At 37.7% G+C, this 27,872-nt stretch overlaps 2 protein-coding genes and 1 non-coding gene across 4 annotated transcripts in view; 1 reads left to right on the plus strand and 2 right to left on the minus strand.

The window, feature by feature from the left end:
- Positions 1-26,057, minus strand: part of LOC134821324 (proteasome subunit beta type-6-like) — a 79,149-nt gene extending 53,092 nt beyond the window's left edge. The window contains exon 1 of the mRNA XM_063832054.1: positions 26,048-26,057. The gene's annotated coding sequence lies outside the window, so the exon portion shown is untranslated. The remainder of the gene's footprint in view (positions 1-26,047) is intronic.
- On the plus strand, positions 2,350-26,190 carry LOC134821320 (uncharacterized). Of its 2 annotated transcripts, none has more exons than XM_063832049.1 (50): positions 2,350-2,423; positions 2,691-2,819; positions 2,978-3,118; positions 3,250-3,363; positions 3,683-3,864; positions 4,097-4,207; positions 4,378-4,497; positions 4,617-4,704; positions 4,889-4,951; positions 5,467-5,602; positions 5,812-5,934; positions 6,200-6,273; positions 6,497-6,611; positions 6,741-6,822; positions 6,994-7,105; positions 7,501-7,624; positions 7,857-7,934; positions 8,214-8,329; positions 8,557-8,701; positions 9,134-9,297; positions 9,870-10,002; positions 10,275-10,389; positions 10,618-10,785; positions 11,975-12,088; positions 12,342-12,450; positions 12,629-12,933; positions 13,143-13,298; positions 13,601-13,739; positions 13,974-14,059; positions 14,338-14,419; positions 14,723-14,822; positions 14,969-15,053; positions 15,474-15,611; positions 15,788-15,860; positions 16,023-16,145; positions 18,135-18,285; positions 19,227-19,273; positions 19,425-19,507; positions 19,857-19,962; positions 20,112-20,266; positions 20,426-20,534; positions 20,793-20,888; positions 21,136-21,236; positions 21,341-21,510; positions 21,791-21,940; positions 22,103-22,180; positions 23,994-24,029; positions 24,352-24,440; positions 24,676-24,762; positions 24,916-26,190. In XM_063832049.1, exons 1-50 carry the CDS (start codon positions 2,372-2,374, stop codon positions 24,999-25,001), a joined length of 5,739 nt encoding a protein of 1,912 aa, XP_063688119.1. In that variant the 5' UTR covers positions 2,350-2,371; the 3' UTR covers positions 25,002-26,190. The 2 variants fall into 2 exon arrangements, with proteins under 2 accessions (XP_063688119.1, XP_063688118.1); XM_063832048.1 differs by lacking the exon at positions 22,103-22,180 and adding an exon at positions 22,241-23,131 and having other exon boundaries at positions 24,916-25,917.
- On the minus strand, positions 19,119-19,191 carry Trnar-ucg (transfer RNA arginine (anticodon UCG)). The gene has a single exon. It is a non-coding gene; the product is annotated as a tRNA-Arg (tRNA).
- Positions 26,191-27,872: the final 1,682 nt, after the last annotated feature.

The following is a 27,872-nucleotide window of genomic DNA, read 5'->3' on the forward strand; positions in this document are numbered from 1 at the left end:
GCCATCCTCCTCAGTCCTCCTCAGTCCTCCTCCTCCTCCTGGGTCCTCCTCCTCCTCCTGGGTCCTCCAGCCTCCTGGGTCTTCCTGATCCTCCCCAGTCCTCTTCCTCCTCCCCTCCTCAGTCCTCCTCCTACTCTTCCTCCTCGTCCTCAGTCCTCCTCATCAGTCCTCAACAGTTCTCCTCCTCCCCAGTCCTCCTCCTCCTCCTGGGGCCTTTTCCTGGGTCCTCCTCCTGGGTCCTCCTCCTCCTGGGTCCTCCTTCTCCTGCTCAGTCCTTCTCCTCCTCCTCCTCAGTCCTCTTCTTCCTCTTCCTCCTCCTCCTCCCTCTCAGCCATCCTCCTCAGCCATCCTCCTCAGCCATCCTCCTCAGTCCTCCTCCTTCTCAGTCCTCCTCAGTCCTCCTCCTGAGTCATCCTCCTCCTAGGTCCTCCTTCTGGGTCCTCCTCCTCCTCCTCCTCCTGGGTCTTCCTGATCCTTCTCCTCCCTCTCAGTCATCCTCCTCAGTCATCCTCCTCAGTCATCCTCCTCAGCCATCCTACTCAGCCATCCTTCTCAGCCATCCTCCTCAGTACTCTTCAGTACTCTTCAGTACTCTTCAGTACTCTTCAGTCCTCAAAATGTTTGCCTGCTAATGTCCACTAATGTCCGCTAATGTCCATCCAAGTCCGCCAATGTCCGTCCGGGTCCGCCAATGTCCGTCCGAGTCCGCCAATGTCCGTCCGAGTCCGCCAATGTCCGTCCGAGTCCGCCAATGTCCGTCCGTGTCCGCCAATGTCCCAAAAAACACGTCCGTTGTCTCATAGAATCCAAAAAGGACAGGACATAGGCGGACATAGACGGACATGACACCCCCCCATTATTTTTCTATGAATAGATCGGATTAGTAGAGTTCGATCTTAATTTGAGGTCTTATAGCATTATGCATTGGCCAGCATTTGAGTGGAAATCTGGGCTCTTATAGTGGGCTATAAATTTTTCTTTCACAGAGAGAATCGAATGGATTGCTCTTGCTGTGGCAGTAAATTTTGTATGGTCTAGAGTTTTATCGGATAACAAACCGGCTAGGTTAGTAATATTTTTGGGATGGAAGTTATATTTTTCTCTAACTGAGGAGTAGAGTAAACAGTCAGTTAAAACATGAATTTCTTCCTCAATAGGCTTAACCCCCTTGCTGAAAAAGCAGAAAGTGCACCATCGATGTTCTTTTGGTACTAGGGGGGTTTCGTAACGGCCCCTCTCAATGTAAAGGTTGTGGCAGCTAGGTTGTGTTAAGCTTTTCCGAGCATCAGGGATCTTAAACACTGCTGAGTATGTTTCTGGTTCAAAGTCATGTTTAATTTGATTATAGAATTCTAATTTAGATTTTGAAAAAATATTTACAATTTAAAAAAATATTTACAATAAATTATCTGAAACAAATTTACAACAACAAAAAAACAACAATTATTCAGGAAACCTCAAAGCTCGTCGTTTGGGAGATTAAACTTAAATTGTGTTTTGATGCAACGTTTGACCTGACTCTTAGCTTCTTTTTATTTGTTGTTAATTTTCTGACTATGGATTAGACTCAATATGTGGTATAGAAGTGTAATTTTTTTTGATAATTCCATACTCATATTTGTCCAAAAATTCTGAACTGATATAGAAGTGCATAGTTATGATATTTTCATACTAAATCTCACTAAATAGACTTGCACGTACATTTTCGGTGGTAATATTTTAATGTCGATGTTATGATTTGTTCATTATATTATCAGTGACCAAATTGTATTCACTGTTCAAATTATTCGACTTTTTTAAGTATAAACACTTTTTAGGGGTTTATTTTCAGATCTATCATGCTATTTCATACTAAATTGCTCATCGCAGCATTACCTATGATGATTATATTTTCATCATCAGCATGTTCAAATTGACACAAACAATATTTTTCTAACTGTTTGGTTCGACAATACACAGTCAGCTTAATCCAGGTAGCGGTAGAATGACAGTATTTTGTCACCCACTCGACATGATGGAAATGAAGTTCTGGAGAACAAATCTTTATAGGAGCTAACATTTCTAGAACTGTTATAAATGCTTTGTGACTTTTAGAAAGGAGAATGGCCCTAAACAAAGTGGGATTTTTAGTACAACAACGATTTTATTTGATACCCACAATCAATATGTCATATTAAGTTCAAATATTCATAGTCAGTATTACCATTTCACCGAAGTGGTTTTATGTACACCCAATAAGTTGCAAAAAAACTCCTTAGCGCTAAACTTTTTCTTTTATAAGTAACCAGTTTTGTGTTTGTCATCTACTTTTGAATGTAAAGTGATATATAAGTTTTAAAATATTTAACTAGATCAATGAAGTAAAAGAAGTATGAGGGCTCCCAAACTTGTTTTTTTACTTCTTGCGATTTTCTACTCATCAGGTAAGTTCCATCCAGATGCTGATAATTGGTGGAAAATGACTGTACGAAAAAAATTGAAATCCTGAAAAATCTCTGTGCACAACTGCATCAATATCTTATTCTACTGGTCAATTTCTACTAATGAGCACACAGACTTATGTCAAGACTGTGAAATTTGTTAAATATTCATATGCCTCTTGATTAAACCATGCAATACTGCCATTAAATTTCTAATTTGAAAACAATACAGACCTACGATTATTTAAATATAATAATGAATTTTTAAAGACGCGTTCTGTGGGCTGGACAAATTCGAATGTAGTGATGATAAAAGTTGCAAGGGAAGAGAAGTGCAGTGTGATGGACATAATGACTGTGAAGATGGTAGTGATGAAGCAGAATGTACACAAATACAGCGTAAGTTTTTTTCACGTTTAGCTTTCATGTTACTTTTTCTGTCAAATTATTAATTTGGATATCGAACAATTCTTGGAATTTCTTTGAAATTTGCAAGAAAATACAAATGTAAAAACATTCCAAAAATGTTGGTACATTTATATACATTTTTTTTACAGAATGTGAGGTTGAGAAACTATCGTGTGAAGCTACTGTTAATAATGAGGTGATAAATAAATGTTACGATACAAAAAATGACATTTGCAAAGCTGGTGGCTTCAATGCTCTGTGTGACAATCACGAGGACGTACAGCACTGTCGTAAGTTGAAACACATCACATGGATTTATATTTGATGTGATAAGTGGCACAACGTATGTCAGCCTGCTAATATTATTCTAAGATTGAATCAATCTTTCTTAAAAATCGTATCTAAGAACTAAACCACTTAGGTTGCAACCCTAATGAAGGACAAGACAAGCCGATACGATGCCCTACAACTGGTAAATGTGTCAAAGGAAACACACTAGCGGATTTTTGTGCTCAATGTCCGGATTCTGTTACATGTAAGTAAATCGTAAAAAGACACTGCCATGTCATTGTTAATTGTTTTCGAAAGATTGGGGCATTTATCTGACAGGTTAATTAGACAAATTTCAGCTTTTCACAAATTACAAAACGTTATGAAAGTTGCCAAAATGTGTGCTAATATAGCTGTTTGACACACAGAAATTTCCAGCGGTCATTAGTTGACTTAAAATGATTAAGATGGTTGTCGGTGATAATGATCTTTGGATTCTTAAAATGGCTATTCACATCCATATTCATATATTATTGTTATGATATCATAATGATTGAAACAACTATTTCCCAATTTATTTCCAGGTATGTCGAAGGCTGACGCTGCTATTCAGAAAGATTGTAGTAGATACAAAATAGACGGTTACTTCCAATGTATACCCACTGCAGAGTTTATAGGTAGTGAATCATTCGATAAAGTATGTCTTCCTGAAGCCGCTCAATGTGACTCATTTATACAGTGCCAAGGCTCCTCGGATACCCCCGCAGTGAGTTAGCTACTAGTTTAAGTAACATGGTATATTGTGAATCAGTATTCTTGTGACTATATTTTGCACTTGTTTATTAAAATCATGAATGAGTGAATGGGAAATAAAAAACCATTATTAAAACGGAAATACTGGTACTGATAATTCTTATGGTTGATAGTTAACCAGGGGTTTAGGAAGAGGGGGGGGGGGCAGGGAGGCACCCCTGTAGTTAACTGATAATATCACTTAGTTATGTGTAGAAGCTACAATAAAGCTAGAAAGCTCTTCCTCGCCCGCTGGAGTATACATTGGAGACGATGTTGTCAATGCATATGAAGTAAAGGGGAAACCTGAGCCGACCGTGAGTATGAGAGTCACAAAAAGTTATACAAGTCATAAAGTATGAATTTCTTTGCTGAAGAAATGTGTCATTAAATCATTACGATATTTACGATAAGTAACAATAATTGTCAATACATTTCCCGATTTCTTCCATCTGGCAAGTGAAATATTAACACCCATTTATTTCAGTTTAAAATTTACCATTACAACAAGGAGATACTTTTAAGCAGTGATAACACATACTCATACGAAGGAACTGAGATTAGCGTTAAGAAAGAGCAAAAAAGTCTTGAATTATACAAATACGAGGTTACCTTACGGCACAATGATATTGATTTACTCATTTATCGTTGGTAGTTTGCAACAATGTATGACACCATTATCATTTGCATGTTGTGAGATAACATTGCAAATTTAATAATTTTCAGGTCACTATAAAAAATATCAATGAATATTTCTATGGAACATATGACGCCATTGCTTGGAATGTAAACAACGAACCTGTTGACCTCGGAGGTAAGATGATCCTAAACGATATGAAACTTTAACAGCTGTCGTAAATTTGCGAGGTCAATGAAATATCATATGATTTTTTATCGCGCTAATTATACAATACACTTCAATATATTTGAATAGAAACGATTGTTTATAATATCAAGTTGTGTGTAAAAATATGTATCGACAACTGCGGTAATTTCAGATGGCAACGACGGGTCTTACCACAGGAGAGTTGTTGCGGAACAAGTAAATGTTAAATTCGAGGGTATGTATGCGTTTTCATTTTTCTCATTTTTATAAACAAAATAAGAAAGGAATGGTGATACAACTGTGAAGCTCTTTTTCAACAAATAAAACACATATTTACATGCTTCTACAACATTCTTATACATTTTTTAATCAATAAACTTTCAAATTGTTACACAAATACATCATTTTATTTCAAAGAAAATTCGCCGAATGACCTTACATGCCTTGACAAGTGACCGAGTGTAAACAAAATAAGGGACACCGAAACACCAGTTGACCAGTAAACTGGTCATAGCAATTACATTGGGCCCTATATGCACCTATTAGTGAAGCGGTACTGCAACCAAGGCATGCTAAGTTTATTCCATTCGACTAATAAGGTTACAGCCTAAAATATAGAAAATAATACGATTAAAAACTGTTTCATAAAGAAAAAAAATTGACTTGGTTTATCTTTTATTATTTTAGATATACAAGTTTTATATCTAAAACTAATCAAATAAAATGACTAATTAATCCTAATCGAGTCAGGTGTACCAACTGTGAAGATGTTCGGACCGGACGACGAAGAGTTGAATGGTGATATTGACTACACCTGGGAAACCGATGTATCTCTCAGTCTGAAATGTGTTGCTACAGGCAAACCTGAACCTGATATTTATTTCATGTCAGTTTAACTTCTGTTAAGTTTATCCCCAAGCTAAAGCCTACAATTCAACTTATCTCAGTTAAATTTCCAAAGTTTAAATCAGTTCAAGGGCTTCCAAATTGCTTAATCTGAAATTTTATTGATAACCGTAATATATAAACGATACTACAGCAACATTGAACAACCTTTGTTGAAATGTTATTCTCGTGCTTTACCACCTTACTCAGGCTGGACGGGGAAAGTTTGTACATTAATGACGACACAATGGAGGTTCAAACGGAAGAGTACAATGAGGTTGACATGTTAAAAGTGGTTACTCTGGTTTTGAAATCTGGCGATATCGTGAACACGTTAGTATTGAACTATTCTTTGTGAACAGTTCTTGTAGCTTTGACAGCGTTTATTTATAAACGCTGCAGGTTATTTATAAATAACCTGCACCCAACACTATAAATCCTATTTAGAACTTAGTCTGCTTCAGCTACCCCTTTATCTCTTATGAAACTCATAAGTTTACCAACTCCATATCGAGTTCAACAACTCTCATATTTCTATTGAAAGTTTCGAACACTAAGTCCCACCAGCAATCAGTATCTGAATGTAAACATTTCTTAGACCCGGGAGATACAGTTGTGGTGCAAACAGTGTCATCGGCGAAGTTGTCTCAGTTGGAGGAGTCAAAGTTGAGCGTAAGTCATTCAGGAACAATAAATTACACAAAAGCAGAAGTAACCAACAATCAACATAGTTGATTTTGTAGGATTCTCAGTTTGCGCGGCTCTGATTTACGGAGTTTCTGAAATTCCGGGTTGCTGGTGTTCTTTACATTACCAGCTATTATACTGCCTCCAGTCAGTGAAGTATCATGATTTCATAGCTTCGCCACATCAAGGAACAGCACACATATTTCAGTGATAATTCCTCCCGTAATCACGGAGTTCACCGGCATGGAAAACGGGTTCTTCTTCTACAGAAATGATGAAGAAGTTCAGATCTCATGTATTAGTGAAGGATTCCCACTCATGTGGTATGAAAAGCAAAGTATTGTAGATAGATATTTGTTGGTCGTTAAAATCATTTTTTTAAATGCCCAAAATGGCGGAGAATTGTAAAGGAGCGTCTCACAAACCCGTCCCCAGTTCAGTATCTCTTACAGGAACGATCTGTACGTCGATAACGAGAAGATAGAAGGCGCAGATGTGGAGGTCAAGAGATTAGACGCGGGTGCTACCTTATCGGTAGGAATGTAGGAATTATGTTTTTTAAATGAGATCCTTGAAGAGTGAAGATGGTTTCATGCTGAAATCTTTTAAAATGGGTGTCGCACCTAAGAATTAAATATAAAGATAGATAAAACATAAATCGATTATTATCATACTTTGCCAAAAAGTTTTAATAACCTCATTCAGTACACTTACAAAAGCGACCAAAACGGTAAAATCAAGTGTATCGCTAAGAACAGCCCAGAATCAGCAGACAACAAAGAAACTGATGAAGAAGAAGTGGACATGTACCCAGTCTGTGAGTTTGACATGTACCCAGTCTGTGACTTTGAGATGTACTGTACAATAACAGTCTTTTGTGCCGGTTACCAGTGATTATCAGTTTTGTTCTACTACTTTGTGTTGACTACTGCGTTGATAAGAGGGTATAGGAAATATTCGTATAACGTAGTTCGAGCCTGAGCATATACCCATAAGCGGGAAAAAAGCAATGTTGTGTTTAAAAGTAATCCAGGTTAACTGGCTTCGACAACTTGGCTTTTTCGCTACAGTCACATCTTTAAGATGTACTTTTGGCAGATCCAAAAAAACTGATACCAAATATTATCAATATGATCAAGATTAAATTACTTTACATTTTACTACAATTATCTGGTGAATCTACCATTATTTTACCCCTATTCCACTTTTCAGTCCTGCCAACCATCGCGGTGGAACAGGAATCCTTCATTTTAACTGCTGGAGATAATTTCAAGACCACAATCAAAGTAGAGTTCACCGCAGATCTTAAGTTGATTGCCGACCAACTAACAGCGGAGTAAGACAAAGACATATTTTGAAAATTCAGAAAATCAGAAAATCTCATGACCCGTAAAATCATGATTTCAATCTGTATTAAAATTTCAAATCGATCTAAGTTTTTTTCATAGATTTAACCGAGAGTCCCCTTGTACCAAATATTATTAAGATAGCAGTCCCACAAAACATAGAGGTGAAATTAGCATACAATGTTGGTTAATTAACAATATCTTATAGAAGTAATGTTTCAGAGTGGTATACGCAGACGGTAGTGCAGTAAGTGAAGCCTGGACACTGGTTAAAAAGGACGACACCGAAGGAAACATTGTGTAAGTCTCGCTGGTTTCAGCTATTTCAGCTGTTTTAGCTGATGCTATCAGTGGGGTTCTAGTCAGTTACCGTTGGGATTTCTGAGAGAGCTTGACATGTGGTGGGATTGAAATTGAACATATTATTGGTCGTTATTGAGATACAAATAAGCTTCTTCCCAATCATTTGATGATATCTTGTGTTTGTGAACATCGGGAATTTAAACTTCTTATGAATTGCAATCAGTTAAGACTGTCAGATTATTTGTATAACAAATAATGACTAATAATGCATCACAGGGAGTTTGACTTATCGGCAGCTGATGTAGTTGGTATCCCTAATATCGGGGATTTCAAAGTGATGGCTAGTGATACTTTTTACAATGCCGAGACGGGAATAACTATTGATGTTCTAGGTAAAATTGAGGTTCTATTTTCAGATAAACTTAAGTCTCTTATGTCTATCCGATTATTTTACTTGGCTTGACTGTTGAAATTGTGTGTGGATACTGGATAGTGGATACCGAAAGTGCTTTAGATGTAAACTATGTCTATCTCGGCAATTTTAACTTTTTAATGTCCTAACGGGTTCATTGCAGCTGGAACATTTTAAAACTACAAATATAATCCTTCATCCTCTCAGTACCAATGTCATTTATCAAACCTATTGGAGATAACTTGAAGTTGAACAAAGGTCAAGAACTGACTTTAGAAGTACAAGTAATCGCTAAGCCTGTTCCTGTGAGCTTTGCTTGGACACTTAATGAAACTGAGCTTGTGGATGATGCGTAAGTTTAATCCGTAATTAATATTAACGTTGACTTGAATTTTATTGAAAACAAAATTGAACATGTAATATTCATATTACATGCTCTTATAACAGATCCAGGTAAGGGTTAGGGAAAGCGGTAAGGATTCGGTCCACTATTATAATTGCTGGGCCCAATATCTCTTAACTTCTCATTTAAGTCTCCGTCACGGTTACCTGTTTATTTAAAGCTTGAACTCTGAGCGTTTTGATCACGTGACTAGTTGTGTGCCACTGGACCACCGTCCACCACACTTCTCAATATTTAGGTTGGGGTTAGGAGAGTCTGAATGAGGCGATTTTTAGCATCGTTTAAATTCTTAATCCCTTTTTTGTATTCAGACCATTTACCTCTATACATACGAAAGTTTATTCAAATAACCTCTGAAGAGCTATAATCCATTTATTTCAGGGCCACTATATTCATTGAGGAATCTTTCGACGCCACAACCTACATCACAACGTACACTCTGAGACTTGTAGATCTAAAAGAGGAACAAACAGGAACCATCTCTGTTGGAATAACTCGAGGAGACGACGAAACTCTGTCCGGGTCTATGGAGCTAGAAGTGCTAGGTAATATTTCCGGGCACCTCTGGTGTAACCAGTATAAGTTGTGCAGCTTGTGATACGACTAGCTAACTTCTTAGCCTCCTTGTATTGAGTATATGTACAGGATATAGGGGGAACCAGGATCAAGCTGCATTTTATCAGCGGTTCAAGTTATTAACTCTTTAAGTTATTAAGTTATTCAAGTTATTAACTCTTTAAGTTATTAAGTTATTGAATATTGAAGTTATTAACTCTTACAGTTATTAAGTTATTCAAGTTATTAACTCTTCAATTTATTAAGTTATTGAATATTGAACTCATTAACTCTTACAGTTATTAAGTTATTGAATATTGAAGTTATTAACTCTTTAAGTTATTAAGTTATTGAATATTGAAGTTATTAACTCTTACAGTTATTAAGTTATTGAATATTGAAGTTATTAACTCTTTAAGTTATTGAGTTATTGAATATTTAAGTTATTAACTCTTTAAGTTATTAAGTTATTGAATATTGAAGTTATTAACTCTTACAGTTATTAAGTTATTGAATAAGTAAGTTACTAACAGTAACTCTAACTTTTATCTCTCTCCTGCAGCGCATCCTTGCCTGTTTTTCCCTTGCAAGAACAACGCAGAATGTCTTGAAGTAAGCAAGACAGAATACGAGTGTGAGTGTACCGACGATTTCTACAACGGCACTAACTGTGAAATAAACAATTACTGTGCTCTGTAAGTGCCCCCTACTTTATTACAACTGTTAAGCTGCGTAAAATGATTCATGTTTTTATTTTTTGTAGATTGAGTAAGGTTATTATATTGTTATAATATTGTTTCCGCTGTTACGGTTAAGTTGCAGTGTGTTTCCCAATATCCTCGCCGATTCTAGTGATTCGACAAAATGTGAAGAATTTTACCATTTGCGTGGAAATAAGATTAATCGTCAAAATTGAACAGTTTCGACCCTTTGTAAAGTTGAATGATTTATATTTCATATATTTAAGCCAAGACCCGTGTGAAAATGAGTCCACCTGCGAGTCTGCCGCATGGGATGCTGAGGAGCCAATTTACACATGTCTGTGTCCGTTTGACTACGAAGGACGAAATTGTTCAGACAAGGTTTTTAAGTTTCTTTAATTCGTGTTTTTTAATTCGTTTTTTGATATAAACTATAATTAGTTACTTTCTTCTAGTTCTAAACATCCTGTTCAGTGATCACTGAGCAGGTTTTATAATAAGGATTCCAGTCAGCTCATACGACCATGTTTATAATTATATGTTGACTGACGGAATCTTAGATTAAATTCTGGGGACTGTGATATATTATCCTGATTAATAAAATCTCAGATCAACTTCTGTGACAGAGATAAAGAAGGAAATGTGGAACTCGGAGGGATCGCTAGGTGTGACGAGGCCTCTGGTTTCGGTAAATGTCAAGACACGGGTGTTGAACCCGATGGTTTCGACTGTTTTTGTAAGCACAATAAAGGCGGCATGTACTGCGATATTGAACAGGTTTGTTCGTGCGTTTGTTCATTTGTTAAATTTATAAAGATGTTTATAATTCCATGAATTAATTGTGGTCCATTAAAACAAAAATCAGCAATGTATCAGTTTTTGGAATTTCAGCCCACGGTTGTGCAAGAAATTTAGATGGTGCCCTTGTCATATCCATTTATTCCTTTGTAAAGTGCAATAATAAGAAACGAGCTCCTTGGTCTGCGAAAATCCAGATTTTTCGAAAGAATTTAAAATGATCTAATACACCAAATATCTTAAATCCATTGTCACAACTAAATTTTTCTGTTACACCTCGAAAAAAGCAAACATCTCTTCGAGTTAGTCTGGCATCACATAAACGACCTAAATTTAATTTAATAGGCGCCTTTAACCAATAACTCAAATGGCATTTGCTAGACCACGAAATCTGATGCTCTAATAAAAATCGCATGATTAGATTTACACCCGTAAAGAGCCCCCTGGATTATCGTCACCTGACAACGACACTATGCTGTCACGTGTTCTCGTGGGTGCTCTGATCACATGACAACATGGGTGCAAGGCAATCTTTTCCTCTGTCTAGGAACACCGAAAACTTGTGGGTCCTCTTGATAACAACTCCAGGGTTGATAATGTAGTGAATTTAATTCCATGACGATTGGAACATTATTATAATCAACATGACGTTATCACATGATATGTTGTCCCAGAACCTTATCGCTGAGGACCAATCACTGAGGACCGCGTCTTATTAACTTAAAGCGGAATAAAATGTGTGCCCGAGAAATATAATTTGCCGGGTGGCATCCCAGGTTCTTAACCCTCGACTAATGGAAGTTGGAATGTTTAACCGTGTTTTATCGCAATTCAAGAATTTAGGGACCCCATGAGTCGGTATTACAGCATTTCATTGTAAAGAATCACATACAACAATCAACAATGACTGGGCTGGTGCAGAAATTGTCATTTCTGTGAATGAATACATTCATGGGGAGATTTCGTAAATTTTATTCAACAAAATCCAGGTATGAACACTATGAAGTCCGTAGAGGGATTACTGAAGCTTCCAAAATGGTCCTTTTTTATTTTACTCACGACTTTTAAAACATCATATGTAATGTTTTGAGATGCTAACTTAAGTGTGGTGGTTTTGAAATTTTGAAATTTTGAAATTTTGAAATTAAACCTAATCCTCCTTTTTCAGCTGTGTACTCCCAACTCCTGTGCTAACGATGCAACTTGCACCGTCCAAGGATACGGTGAGGACCGTGTCCGTGTCTGTAACTGTAACGACGGGTGGGAGGGTCATCTCTGTGACGTAAGTGGGACAACTTTTATTTCTGGGACAAGATTTATTTCTCTGTTGTATTGACTGTGGTACGTCGCTATGTTTAGAAGTCAGGGGTGAAGTTACTCTTTGTTAAAAACAATTCTTTTGAAAACAGATATTATAACATTATTTAGGTATAAAAAATGATATCATTATGTTAAAAATGTTGTTAAAAACAAATGTTTTGCAAGTAGTTGTTAAAACATTATTTAGCTATTAAATATGTAAAATATAACTTCAGGAGAAAACAACAGGGTACTGCTGGACAGATTGTAATGACCGTGCTTACTGTGAGGAAGAGGGGGTGTGTCTGTGTGACTACCCTTACTATGGGGACACGTGCGAACTACGTACGTTAACTCTATTTCTAGAACATATACCAGCACAAGCTGCTGGTCCAGCAGCTTTATTGTTCTTTTGGAGTTACATTCTTTGGTGAACATAACCATCATGATTCATTCGTATCATATGTTTTACAAAATTCTCGTCCCCCGAGCACCATGATGACATCATATCTCCACTCTCCAGATATAAGCGACGTTGCTGTGAACATGAGAATTGCACCCCGTGCATATCTGATGGCTGAAACCTATCCCCTAATCGCGGAGGAGCGACTACAGAAACACGTTTTACCTCTTAAGATAGAGCCGTCACCAACCGTGTCGTGCCGTATCGCTAGGATGAGCGCTGATAAGGATGCCACTGGTGATCATCTTGATTTCGGTATCTCGGTTACAGAGTCCGCTATTTCTGAGACAGAGAGTGTGACTGTTGTTGCGTTTGAAGTTACTGGTCTGATTGGAGAAGTGGCCGTGTCAGAGACTGTTGACAAGGTTATATCATTAAATTATACCTGTGTTTTAGTTACATTTTGATTATGATATTTAAAGTATGATTGATTTTAAAAACTTTTATATTTTGAAACCAGCCTTGAAATGCAATTTCAGGTAACCTTTGAAAGGATTTATTACTGGACCAGACCTAATGTGTATTTTTATAATGCTACGCTGATTATCTATTTATTCAATCTATTACCCAACAGGTAATGGTGGCAGAAATTGTGGCAATATCCCTGATGGCTGTCGCGGATAAATACGTAGTGTTCTCAGTTGAACATGCTGGAGATGGAGGAATTGCAGCTAAAGAGATGGAACTAGCCCTGCCAGAATTAGCATTCCTGAAACTTGGTGATTTCGAGGTATATTAGATTACATGGGTTGATGTATCAATGCTCCATTAACACATATGCCCTTCCGTTCCTATTATAATCACGGAACACAATTGGTCAGTTTAAACTTTAAATTCACAGATGTGTTCGTAATAATTTATGTTAAACAATAACATAATGCCAGTTTCACATCATGGCAAAGGTTTCTAAAAGATTGGCAGTCTAATATATCTTTACAGATTAAACATAATATTCACCATACTGATTCCTGTAGGTTCTTTAGAGTTATATGATAAGAAATAATACACTTTTACAATAACAATGTCCGGTAGGAGGGAGTTGGGTGTGGTGTGGTGCTGATCGGACATGTTGAGGCAGGTGATTACGCTGTTAACCCAGCTGCCGGTTACTCTGAGGGACGATCTGTTGAGCAGCTTGATGCCTGTTATCACAATCCCTGTATGAATGGAGGTGGGTTTATTGTGACGTGCTGATTGTTGTGTTTTATAATGTCACTGTCCCTGATTGGTTAGTTAGAATTTAGCATTTTGGGCAATGTTAACTGCTTGATCTATTGAAGGCGATAATGAGACTTCTATTTTGAGTATTTCAAACAATACGTGGTCTGACGACAAAAACCCCAAACCATCTGGTCCTTGAGAAATTCCAATAGCATGTTTGTTAAAATGGTTAAAAACGTCTCAGGAGAATGTGTTGGTGATGAAAGTACTGGGGCCCAGTCTTGTGACTGTTCTGGCACTGGCTTCACTGGAGCTCTCTGCGAGATTCCAGTAAGTTTCCTAATACCGAGGAATTCTTTTAGAGGTTTTGTTTCATCTATGTAATAAGGCTGAGCACAGTATGGAAGGTCATACAATTCTCGATAAATATTTTCATCCTAGTTTAAACGGAGTTTAAATCAAAGTTTTGGTAAATTAATTTATATTATGACACCAGCGCAGCCGTCAAAAGACAATCCTTAGCGAGTTTTTTGAGAATCTAACATATAACCAATTTTAATTAACTCATTATCCAATTATTTAATTATCTAATTATCTTTACTAATCAGGATGACGAATCATGCGATAAGGGCTGTCTGAACGGTGGCGTCTGTCAATCTGATTTCTGTGTCTGTGCTTTGTCATTCCACGGTACGGTTGGCTCGCATTCTTACTAAAGTTCAAGCAGTTATATAAATTGTCATTTCTATTAGTTAAGATGACAGTTGTGTTTTTAATAAACGTTTGAAGTTAATATAGAGTACTATCAATTGTCATTTAATAGAATTAAGGATTACGGTTGTGTGTTGTGACTCCGTTAATCACTTCGCTGCTAGGCTAAACTTCAGGTCTTTATCTTATGGTGCCCTTCTCTGTTCACAAGCCAAAACTAGAAGGCAGGGCATCAAAATGAGCAGATCACCCACAATCCCTGACATTACACTGTAACTTCAGGAGTGTTATGTGAAGCTAGTCACGAGGTTACTGGAACCATGAAACTGTCCGGTGGTGCTAGCGAGGTTTCTTTCAGTCACTCTAATATCACCGCTGTCGAGTAAGTTTTGGTTTAAAACAGCCTTGATAGTTTTTGATGGAATCAGTTTTTACGTTATCAAACGATTCATCACTTTTGGGCATCCGATTATTTGTGTGGTTCCCATGAAAATATATCGTTTGATTAATATAAAATTAAACCACCAGAATCCAAGCGACGGGGCTGGCTGACGCTACAGTTGCTAGTGATGTTTACCTGATAACTATCGGAGATCAGGACAACTGTGTCAAGGTAAAATATCTGTGCCAAGAGGGAGTATTTGGTAACCGCCACCCTTTATTTGGACGTTTATCTACAATGTGGTCAATGTGCCTGCTAAATCGGGGGCTAAACCATATTTTTAACGCTTTTATCTGTTCTTTTAAACTGAGTTCTATTGTAGCATCCTGTATCAACTTTCCAATATTTGAGAAGGGTGAAGAAAAATCAAATGCTCTGAACCTCTCAATGGAAAACACTCAACCAAAATAAATTATCCCTCCGACCTTATCTCACCTTTAATTTAACTGAGTGGATTTTGGGTCTGTGCTTACTGCTTAGTCGCTGAGTTTAAGTTTTACAGTCGGGTGAGATTCAATTAGGTTAAGTGAGGTTTAATGAGGTTAAATGAGGTTAAATATAGTGTGTTCTCACCTCAACTGACCCCACTAGATCCTGGTGTCAGACACAACAGAACTGTATATGATAGTGGAGCGTGGAAAGGAGAGCGGTGCCTACGAGGGACTGGGTTCTCTTGCTGATTACCTTGTTGAGGGTACCCTTCAAATGTCCATTTCTCTTGGAGAGGATGTGAGTTTTTATGAGCTGTTTTTCTGTTTCATTTCTATTTTCGGAGAGAGATAACTTTTCTTACACTATAATTTTTTTAAACGTGCTAACACGTTAATGGTCACAGTTCTTAATTTTCAAGACGTCTTACTTTTAAATAATGCTTCGTGAAAACTAAAACCGTTCTCAAATTCCAGATTCAGATAACCAATGCCGCTAGAGATCCTGTAGTTTACACTGCAGATGAGCTACCTTGTGCTGACGGTCTAGGTTCGTTCTCGATTGGTTACTTAGTTACTGAATACTGACTGTGTTACCAAGTTACCTCGGTCACTAGGCAACACAGTTACCAACCTAATTACTACCTGTCCCTAATTGTATCACTGATTATATTATTAAATTACTTCCAACCACTCTGACCCCCTTCATTAGGAACTACCGACGGTCTGGCAATTCACGGTCTGGAAGGTATCACCTCTGACGTCACTGCCACTATCAACGGGGAGGCTGCCACGGCAACCGGTGGCAAGGGGGTCGTCAACTCGGCTGTTTCGAGTAAGGATAGCATCATGCAATTAGATCGTATCATGTATTGTGTATAATAATGTATAATAATGTATACTTTGCAAGTAATATGGAAGCGTATTAAGAGTATGTTAATGATTTGATAAGCAGCTAATCAGTAGGGTGTCTGAACTATCGTGTAAATTGGAGAGAGAGAGAGAGCAAAGGGCCAGCCTTCTTTTGTTACATACCACAGTAAAAATGTTTTACTGTGTGGTTACATACATACAAGGTATTATACGGCCGAGCATTATGGTTCTTGTTAGAGATGTTAGAAACATGGGAACGATTTATCCTTTTAAGGTCTTACAATTGCCACCTTAAGAATAACAAATAACTCTATTTTGTGAATCACCATAATGTAAATTTTATCTTCTCCCCTTAAAATCACTCTGCTAATCCCTCAAAACATATAATAAGGTAAGTTATAGAACTCCTGACCAAACGAGTGCCGAAGGCACGAGTTTTGTCAGGAGTTCTATAAATTGCTTATGGTACGGCACAAGACTACAGTCTTGGGAACATTTTCCGACCAAAATTTTGAAATTTGGTGCATTTTAACAGTGTCAAATTGGCAAAAACTGTATCTACTTCCGACACAAAGTGTTCATTGTCCAATGAGCATCCTGCCATGCTGCTACCATCGTGTTACTCTCGTGGTTGCCACATGACAGCTTACCTAACTGCTATTGGACAGCGCACTTTTGTCACGTGAGTTACATTTATTGAGTACAGTACGGAATAAATGTAAGTGGTAAGTATCGGTGTCAAAGAAGACGCTTGCATTCTAAAAGGAGTAAGATATTATGTTACAAAGAATGAAATAGTTTGGCATGCAAATTGATATTTTAATACTTCACAGTGAAATGAACTTCCGCTCTCGCGGGAAAAGACAGCTCTGTTCCTACATTTTTATCATTGTCTTCAATTTTATGTGGCACCTTTCCGATAGACATATTGTTGCTGTCAAATCTCATACTTATTTCGACGTGTCCTATCTGGTTAGGCAAAGTAATCAGAGTGTTTGTATCTATTGAAACCGTTTCCGTCCATCTTGATTGTACTTGTTCTACTTCAAAGTCGTCAAAGTCTGTAACTAGTTGGGAGCCTTCAGATGTTTTTAGCCAAATAAGTGCTTCGGCGAGTTCTTTATTCAATTTAGATTTCTTTGCTTCTTTTGGGGACACTTTGCCACCATATTGTTTATCATTGAAGGAACACCACAGTCCAGCGGGGCATACCTATGCCCCAAACGGGCGTGCTCCTCTCTCCATGTGTTGTACAAATTGACCGCGAATTGAGTCGATTTTCGTGTGTTTTCTGGTATTCGGCCTTTCCTGAGAGCTTCAAGTTCATCTTTTTCTATCAAAATAATACGAGACGTCATTATGTAAACAAAACAGTGCGATTTAATTTCAAATTTTTGGTCCATTTCCTGTTACAATTTATGAAAGTAGTTCCTTCCGATCTACTCCACTAATTTAAAACGTTTGAGATGATAATTCATTTTTCAAGTGGCCGCACTTTTGTCACGTGAGTTACATTTATTGAGTACAGTACGGAATAAATGTAAGTGGTGAGTATCGATGTCAAAGAAGGTGCTTGCGTTTGAAATGATATTTCATATTTCAAGCAAATTGTGAGCTGTGAATCTAATTTTGCTTAAGCATGAAATCCAGCCCTTCTCGCTGGCTAATATTGGTCACGTTATCTATCAGCTGACTATACCTCGTGACTGCGTCACTCGGTGACCACGTGCCCGACTGGCTGGTGCCGTACCATAAGGTTAAAAAGCTCATTTGAAGTATTGGTTCTTAAATCCAGGATCTTAGGTAAATCGGTATTATCCACTGCTTTAATTTACCATTAATTCAGGAGTCAACTCAACCTCTGTAACCTACATTTGATTTTTTTAAAGACGTTTCTATAACTTATTTTAGCAGTAGACTAAAATATAATTGTCTGATAAACACATTTCAGACTTGTGTGACGGAGCCTGTGGTGCGGGAACGTGTGAGCAGGCGAACAACCAGATAAAATGTAGTGGATGTGTAGAGGGTACCAACCTGGTCACATGCTCTGATGTAGTTTGTGATGTGGAGTTGTGCGAGGGAGAATGCACTGATATTGGGTGAGCTTTCTGGTTTTGGATTTTGAAACTGCTTTTGATTAACGAGTTACGAGACTAGCGTTTTGTGATACAAGCAACAAATATTGTAGACAGTTTTTGGGTTTTCCAAATAGTTTCTGATTATTCTGATTTGCGACAAATGATATTGCACTGTTAGGATAAACGACGTTTCAAAGTAACAACTTCTTATTCATGCTGACAAAATTGGTAAATATGTGAGAAAACTGTCTCATAAAATTTATTAATCAAAAATGGCTAAACGACAACAAATTGTTCAAATACTCGACTAAAATTAGGATCAAAATCTATATATATACACCACTACTCGATCTGCTATTCAATAAACTTAAAACATCCACTAAACAGCAAGTACGTGATTGTGATCGTGTGATGGAATGACATGTACAGTGATAACAGATGATAAGATGTAAGTGATAACAGATGATAAGGTAAAAGATACAATACATGTGAGATGGTGTATACACAATGTGAGTGAAATTATAGTGAGTGGTTACTGATTGTGAGCGAGATGTGAAAAAACATTAAAAATTACTACTGCTAGAAAACTGAAACTGTATGCAATAAAAAGGGAATGAAACTAAAATATCTAAAATTCTTCAGTACTAGCTATGATAAAACGTTTAATAGTATCCAGTTCTTCTCTCTTGTTAATATAATAAATATTGTGTTCACTCTCAAACACATAAATTTTAATGTGCATGATTTTAAATCCGTATAGTATTCTTGTGACTTAAATTGGCTGTCAAGCATCTGCACAACATGAAACTATTACCTAGAGAATACCAAGTTCTGATTTAATTACAAAAGTCACGCGACCCCGGAGGGATTCGAACCCCCAATCTTCTGATTCGAAGTCAGACGCCTTAGCCATTAGGCCACGAGGCCGCTGGAAGATTTGCTAAAATTGTTATCCAACCCAGGGAGTGCGTATGCGAATTGGGACAGGAAGGAGTGAATTGTGAAACAGGTTAAATTAACTTTTTTACAACTACTGAAGAAGTTTGTCGATTTGTTCAAAATATAATATGAATTCCATATCCTTTCATCCGAAAACTCAAAATTGCTAACCTGTATGCTTAATCTATTTATTTTTTTATCGCTAACTTATTTGTTCTCAGCCGTTACACTTGGACCTCTATCTCTTCCTGTAACTACTTCTTCATACTACTCGTATGCTGAATATGAAACCGAAGCTTTCGAAGTGAGTAAAATCAAATTAAATCATTAGTACAAGCCATTAGAATTTAGAATTCGTTCTGAAACTTTTACAACGAACCAGCGGTAGAATTTTCATCGACAATTCACATTTTCACAATGAACCATCGCTTTGGTCGCTGAATATTTTGAGGAAATTAAACGATTTTCCTGTGGGATTGTTTGTAAAGATAAGCCGCCATTATTTTTTGTAAGACGCACTTTAGATTTCAATAAGAAAAAAAGTTTGAAGAAGGCATATATTACGCCGCGCAATAATGCTTTGCACATGTTTGACATGTGGTTATACATGCCTTCGTATTACCCGATAGTTGATAATTGATCTCTACTTTCAGGGCGATGCTGCTCAACTAGAGTTCTTTGCTCATTTGGATGGATCTGAGCAAATGGGACTGTTAGCAATGGCCGGAAACGAACGCCAATACATTGCTGTAAAACTTGGTGAGTGCCGATTATCACAGTGAGGCCCTGATCAAAACATGTAATCAATTTCTCAACCGCAGACGGGCCTGAAAGGAAGGAAAGAAAAATTTTTTTCCTCGGCTCTTTTCAACTTCTCCTCAATAATTTAACCCTCCCACTTTTCTCAGCTAAAGACGTGATGACGGTTGTGGCGCACTGTTCTGACCTTGTGCACGTGGAAGCAAGTGTTAGCGGAGTTGGGTATGGTGAGTGGTTGGAGATTTCTGTGACGTGGGCTGATAACTTCCTCACCCTCGCTGTTAATGGGGATAACGACGTACAGGTTAGCTGTGATTATCTCGTTTGGGTTGTTGTGTTCTTGCTATGTTTTGGTTATTTAATGGAATTATCAATAGTCCAACGGTTTCAACATTAGAATGACATATTTTAACATGTTCTAGTTTTTCATAACATCCTCTTTAACAAACAAAATATTTCTCAGGAAGAAGCTGGATTATGTATATTTGACATGGGTACAACTATATATCTTGGAGGTATGCCAGATGGCAGCGTGCCAAGTGTAAAAGCCACATTTGCTCCAGCAACCAATAGTAAGTAATTAGAGACATTTATCTTTTGAGTAAACATTAACCAGTAAATAAAGCTGGTTCCCAATCAATCAATCATAGTGTTTACACCCTTGGAAGCTCTATCTGCTGAATTAGAACAAGATCTTCTGAAAATTTTATCTTCAGGGAAAGAAGATTTTGGTGTAAAATTAATCCAGATTTTGAAGGCTAATAATGTTACAACCACTGTTACTTTAACGCCGTCTTCACGCCAATATCTTAACACAGTTAAACCCCCAGTGATGCCCCTTAACTCTAGACTTGCGGGTGGACAGAGTCTTGCAGTCTCTGAGATCCACATTTGTGACACACAATTCGACCCATGCAGTGTCTTAGGTTAGTTATACTCAAAGTATTGCTTTTCTCCTCGATACTGTTTTATAATTGCAACCATTTATTCGATTCTGTGAGTATGGTTACTATAACTTGGTCAACTGCTTTCTTTATAATTAACTATTACTAATTAACTATAATTAACAACTGCTTTCTTTATAATCAATTGTTAATATCTTAAAGCTCCAGATTGTTAAGCAGACAAGAAATAGATTTTTAAGTTTATGCAGTCTCAATTATTGTCAACCAGGAACGGACACGTGTGAAAAGGATGATGAAGGATACAGCTGTATGTGCAAGGACGGATTCAAAGGAGTACATTGCGAAGCGCCCAAAACGCCCTGTGACACAGTTAGTACAAACTCTGCTGTAATTTCTCATCTGACAGAGAATTCTCTCACCAACCAATCCATAAACCCCTTTCGATTTGGCCTCACTAAATCTGTCTCCCCCAGACAGTGTGCCAAGATAACGAGGTATGTGTTGAAGCTGACGGTTCCTGTCTTTGTGAGTTCCCCTCCACTCGATCAGCAGATGAAGTGTGTCAAGGTGAACTGGGTAGTTCCACTGGTTTTATTATGGAGGGAGCTATGAGTTATGGTCACATCGACACTGATAAGGCTGAGTAAGTGACGGGTGGTTTTTTGATGATTTATCTTGCTCTGCTGGAATCTTTGTCCGTATTTCGTCAATTTCTTTCGTCTTTTAAATATTTTCCCATTGTATAAAAAAAAAATCGTGTCTCGTGATGTAACACCGATTTTGTTCGATAAAATTGGTCACACAATGAAAATTAAGCAAATCGTTAAACACGTAAACCGTCAAAACATATTATCATTATATTTACCACAAACAAAATTCCAATGATAAACATAAAATGCCTCCTCACAAACTCGTTCTCACAGAGTCGCCAACAACTTTGACCTGGTGTTCCGGTTCTACCTATCAGACTCAGCAACAGTAAACGCCACCTACGACCTTGCTACTCTATTATACCCGGGCGAAGACGGAACTGAGTCGCAAATTGGTTTACATCTTGTTGTTGGGGAGGAAGAGTAAGAAACAATATTTTTACTTACCTCATTTGATGCGTTAGGTTTATTAATACTTCTTTGTTTTGATATTTTAAATTAGACTGCGACTAATCGTTTTGTTTCATCAGAGAAGTACGTAATTATTTAGATATTGCCGATATTAACCACACATTCTTTATAAAGGCAAGTAAATGAAGCCAATGAACCTATAACCGTGACGATCTATGTGTTGGTTATACCGTTCGACGAGAGTGTGTCCCTGTAAGTACATACCTTTCTAAAAGTATATTGTGCTATATATTTTAATTTGTGATCTTTCAGAGTTATTTTGCCAGTTGACGATGAGGATGCTGCTGAGGAAACAGATGGAGATGCTGAAGAGGAAACAGATGGGGATGCTGAAGAGGAAACAGATGGGGATGCCGAAGAGGTAACAGATGGTGATGCCGAAGAGGAAACAGATGGGGATGCCGAAGAGGAAACAGATGGGGATGCTGAAGAGGAAACAGATGGGGATGCTGAAGAGGAGAAAGATGAGGATGCTGAAGAGGAAACAGATGGGGATGCTGAAGAGGAAACAGATGGGGATGCTGAAGAGGAAACAGATGGTGATGCCGAAGATGAAACAGATGGTGATGCCGAAAAGGAAACAGATGATGATGCTGCAGAGAAAACAGATGTGGATGCTGAAGAGGATCCAGCTGTGGAGAATACAGATGGAGAAGACAACGGCATAACAAAAAGAGATGCCGAAGAGCCCGCTGGTCCGCCAGCTGGGAATGTCGAAGAGGAAACAAATGGCGATGCCGAATTGGAAACAGATGATAATGCCGAAGTGGAAACAAATGAAGATGCCGAAGAGGTAATAGATGGGGATGCCGAAGAGGAAACAGGCGGGAATACCGAAGAAGAAACAGATGAGGATGGCGAAGAGGAAACAAATGGAGATGCCGAAGAGGAAACAGATAGAGATGCCGAAGAGGAAACTGAGGGGGATGCCGAAGAGGAAACAGGCGGGGATACCGAAGAAGAAACAGATGAGGATGCTGAAGAGGAAACAGATGGAGATGCCGAAGAGGAAACAGATGGAGATTCCGAAGAGGAAACTGAGGGGGATACCGAAGAAGAAACAGATGAGGATGCCGAAGAGGAAACAGTCACCCGTAAAACATTCCAGATTTCTTCTCAATTTCTTGAAGAGGTGGTTTTACTGTAAGTTAGCACAATATCATCGAGCCATGAAGGTCGTTTCTTCAAACTTCAAACTTTAGCATCGGGATCATCTTGGTTTTGCTTCCATGTAAATTGTAACGAATGCATGATACTTGGAAACCTTTTTTGCATTATTTGTCATGAAAATTTCCTTTATTCGTATTTAATTTCTAAAGATTTTTAGCACTAGTTTTAGCATGTGATAGATACCTTCAGTATTAATTTCAATAGAAAGAACAAGCCCTGTTCTAGTTCCAAGAGGGCGAATAGTTTGCCTTTGAATGGTATTAGGGGTCGTTCACATATTACGTAATCAGCTGAGGGGGGGGGGGGGTTTCCGAATGATTACGCTAGTGTAATTTTGACACAATAGCTATGTGTAAAACTGATTACGGAGGGGGGGGGGGGTGGTAAAAATGTTCCAAAAAATGATTACGTAATATGTGAACGACCCCTTAACAGACGGAACATTGTTTTTGTGCGCCAAACACTGCACGTGACATATGAGAAATGGGGGAGTCGCATTGTGTAACCATTTGCGACAAGCTTTATCAGGGTGCCTGTTTCTTGTTCGAAAATTGAAGATTTTTTAATGACTGACGATCTTTCCTTCCTAGCATTTATTCATGCGTTATATTCTTCAGCAGCATTTACATAGGAAATCCGATAGCATATTTTAAAGTTTTTCCTCCTTTCAGCACATTTTAAGATTACATATCTCTCAAAATATTTACGTCTTTTGTCGAATTATCATTCCAGGAATGTTTTTCTTCATTTTAAAGCAAAGCACAGTTTACACTGCTAATTAGTGAAACTATTTGAGTATACTAGTTTTCCAGACTAACACTTTTGTCATTTGCAGGGAGCCCAATCAGTGGCACGTCATCAGAATTCAAACGTAGGTTCTTTTTGATAGAATTCCACACATATTTGTACTCAAATTCCCAAACTCAACAGTATGATTGCACTATTTCAACATTAAAACCGAGTAATTTCGTAAGAAAACACAGATCAGCTTCACATTCAATTGTAATAAGATAATAAAACCTCACAAGCCACCTGCTGGTCTGACGCTTCACAACTACCAGTAAATCACGAGTCATCACGTTTTTCACTCCCCAGCAATAGCGACACAAGCCACCCCACCAGCAGGGGATCATTGATCACTGTTCACTGTTTTAAATGTTGAATAACAAGGGAATAACGGGAGGTACGCCCAGGTCTGGATTGGGAACAACTCTTGAGGTTAACGATAAGGTTTACTCAACAACGGAGCTCGGTATCCCTCTTGTCAATGCTATTCATCTAGGTAACGTTCATTAGTTGCAGTTGAAATAGTTACAGAATTTTCGGGAATTCATACTAAAGATCATTCTTGTTCCTAAAGTTCTTGATCGTTCTTGTTCCTAAAATTGCAGCATTCCAAAAATTTGGTAAACCTTACAAGCATTCTTAAATCGATCGCATCTAGTATTCTCCTTCATAAAATAGAAAAATTATAATTTCAAATTTGGACACGAGTCTTGGAACACCCTGTACTTTAGGTGTGGCTGGTAACCAAGCTTACATGAGCTGTATCGGAGACATCACACTCAACGGACAACCAATCACGGAGTTAGACGACGGTCTAGGTTTGTTAGAATGACAGTTGATGTTTGGTGATTTTAGCTATAATATAAAACTAGCAGCACCTTGGTGTAACTCAAACTGATGACCGTAAAGACTACCGAAAATAAAATTTATGTTTTAAGGACTCTGAAAAATTTACAACTTCCCCATCTCAGGTGTCAAATCCTGTTCTGACGAAGTCAACACTGAGTACGAGAACAGGCTGGGAGTTGAGGTTTGGGCTAAGCTTGGCCTCTTGTAAGACGATCTACCTACTTGTTAAAACTGGGACTGCTCCAACTGTAAATTAGTCCCTCTTCAATTTATCTTGCATTGGGAACCACTAGCTTTACAATGCCTAAGGGAATTATTGTCCGTGTAACAGCGAAATGAGATAAATTTTATGACTGTTAAGGTGACCCTTTGTGCGGTTGTACGCATTTTTAGATTAATTGACTTTAATAATTCGCCAGAATGAGAAAGGGAATATTAATTCATTTTAAAAATACTTGACCTTTGATTCTCTTTTGCATGGATGATTAATTTATTAACTTGCAGGCACCACAATTGATTTTGACTATTATATATATATTTTTATTCTATGATTAATCCAATTAATTCTATTTCTAGCATACTTTTTCTACGCTTTTATTTTTAGTAACCGGTTTAGCTTAAATTTTTCTGACGAATATAATGTAAATATTTTAAATCTATTTTCAAGCTTTTTGATTAACTTACATTTTCTGGCTGTTCGACCTTCGGCTACTCTGCTGGAACTATTCACTATTACACATTGTCGTTCTGCCAATTAAAGATCGTTTCTGAACGTGTAAAGTGTTTGCGACATACTTAAATAGTAAATACATATTATTATTTTATGCTATTTGCTCTGAGAATTCAAGCCCTTTATGAACGAACTGTTTCAGTTTTTATGATTTTATGCTTTTTAGTTTTTGTACAATTTTTAAGTAAAACTTTAAAGTAGACTCTAAGATTAATTTTTTCAATATGCATATTTGTTGCTGTTACCATACCAGTGGTACCGGTAGTTTATTTACTACGGATATTCTGGCACTAGTTTTTAAACTCAGAACTGATTCGCCGTTTTATTGTTTATGAATATTATTTCAAAGCAATGTAACAAAAGTCAAAAGGTCAGCATGTTTGTATTACAGGGATGAATTTTAATGCAATATCGATTCAACGTATTGGAATTGAAAGATGACTGTTCTAGTTCATAGTTCTCATACAATTCAACAGTTCGATTATATCGTAAATCCATGTAACTGTAAGAAGTATTATCTTAAACAAATTATTTCGGGATCACCCGTGAGTACATCGCCGCATTAAAACGTGCCCTTTGACCTGGATTCTGAAATATATGTTATATAGTCAGTATAGTGATGTTAATGCTATTGTTTAACTTTTGTTTTGACACGGAAGAATACATGTTTCATGCTTGTGTATGTTTAATTAGTAATTGCAGCGAGCGACTGATCAATAATTAACGGATGATACTCGTAAAATATCTGTTCCATATATATATACAGGACCGTCGACGAGTCCAACTCGGCGCGCGTCCTGGTAGGTTGTAAACCTACAAATCAATAATTACATTTTGGTTGTAATATTGAATATGGTACATTTCTACAATCTGATACTGATAGGAGCATTTAAATTTTAAGTAAATTGACTGACTTAGGTCAGCTTCAAAGTCTGAACAGCTAGCTATGTACCCCTCCATGACACTTGTCGGTCAAGCATTACTGATTACTGTCTGGATCATATTTGACGAATGTTACTAGTCTAAATTTCTTCGAAGTAGCGCGCGCCGCTTTCTTCTCGAGATGGCGCGCCGGGCCAGACCATCAACAATGGTCAATCCACAATCTGGATCATCACTGTTGGTTTGGGGATGGTGCCAAACACTATTAGTACTGCATTGCTAACCTTGTCTCACGTCGTGATAGCATTTATTTTTGGAAACAAGGAAAGACTTTTTTATTTTTAAACGGCTGTCCGTAACACAATAACATACACAATTTTTTATAATTATATTATATTATACAATTTTTGAGGATATATCATATTATATGCGAAATAAAAATTATAGTTTGCGCCCGGTGCGTTAAACATTACTGAGCCGCGCTGAGCGATCAGCCTTTCATTCCGATGAATCTCTATGTTTATGAACATAATAGCCTGAGGTCCCCTTGTCATACGTTGTATGACCCGCCGCGCACGAGTGCGCGGCTCCCCCTGCATCGTCGAAACTCTACAGTTCACTATAGTGAAGCGACCGTGGGGGTCACCACGTGATACAAAGGTCCCCAGGTAAGTCGAACATCGAAACGGCAACGTTGAACGTGATCCTCCGATCGCGATCCAATATATATTTTAAAAATCGTGTATGATATTGTAGCTTTATAACCTACCTGGACGGGCGCCGTTATCACCCGTTAACGTGTATCAAAGACCGGCTCAGCGCGTGTTATTTGGTAAAACTTTGCCTTGGACATTGGAGTAGGGGGTGCACGATAAAAATAAACTTTCTCGGATTTAAAAAATTTTTGTATCACTGTTTTCTAGAGACTGTGAGAATTTTCACAATACCAAATTTGTTATACCTTTTTGGAAAGATCAGTGAGTTTCGCCTAGGTGCCATATTTGATGGTGCGCTGCTTTTGGAGCAAAAGTAGCTGTAAAAGTTGCGTATTAATTTGACCATTCACATAGCCATGTGCGCTACTGCAAGCGAGAGGGCTTTTATCTGGTTAGAGCAAATTTGACCAAATTCGTCCAAATTTGACCATTTTTGTCGTCAGTAGTATTATTCGGATTTATTTTCAGTATATTCCTTAAATGAGATCATTCTGGAAATTGGCGACGACCTTCCAATAGAGCTTTCACAACTGTCCGAAAAATATCGGAGTTGATATAGTGATCAAAATGGGGCAAAATACGCTGTTTTTAGCTGTAACATAATGTCTGATGGTTGGACATGCTTTAAATTTTTGTTGCAATTGGAGGTCGGGAAGGATACTCAATATCTATTTGTTTGAAGGAAATTGTGCTGGCCGAAATTAGCGCTTAAAAACCATCCTACAGTCGGCACGCGCGGCTCACTGTCGAT

This window comes from Bolinopsis microptera, chromosome 9, assembly GCF_026151205.1.
Source record: "Bolinopsis microptera isolate Bmic1 chromosome 9, MBARI_Bmic_1.0, whole genome shotgun sequence".
Lineage (NCBI taxonomy): Eukaryota > Metazoa > Ctenophora > Tentaculata > Lobata > Bolinopsidae > Bolinopsis > Bolinopsis microptera.

What these genes read in the sequence shown, in the direction of transcription:
- LOC134821320 (XM_063832048.1), top strand. Translation starts at nt 2,372, where the DNA reads ATGAGGGCTCCCAAACTTGTTTTTTTACTTCTTGCGATTTTCTACTCA. An exon ending in AGTGGACATGTACCCAGTCT is followed by an intron (nt 7,106 to 7,500) that starts GTGAGTTTGACA and finishes TCCACTTTTCAG; the next exon opens with TCCTGCCAACCATCGCGGTG. An exon ending in ATGAAACCGAAGCTTTCGAA is followed by an intron (nt 19,508 to 19,856) that starts GTGAGTAAAATC and finishes CTCTACTTTCAG; the next exon opens with GGCGATGCTGCTCAACTAGA.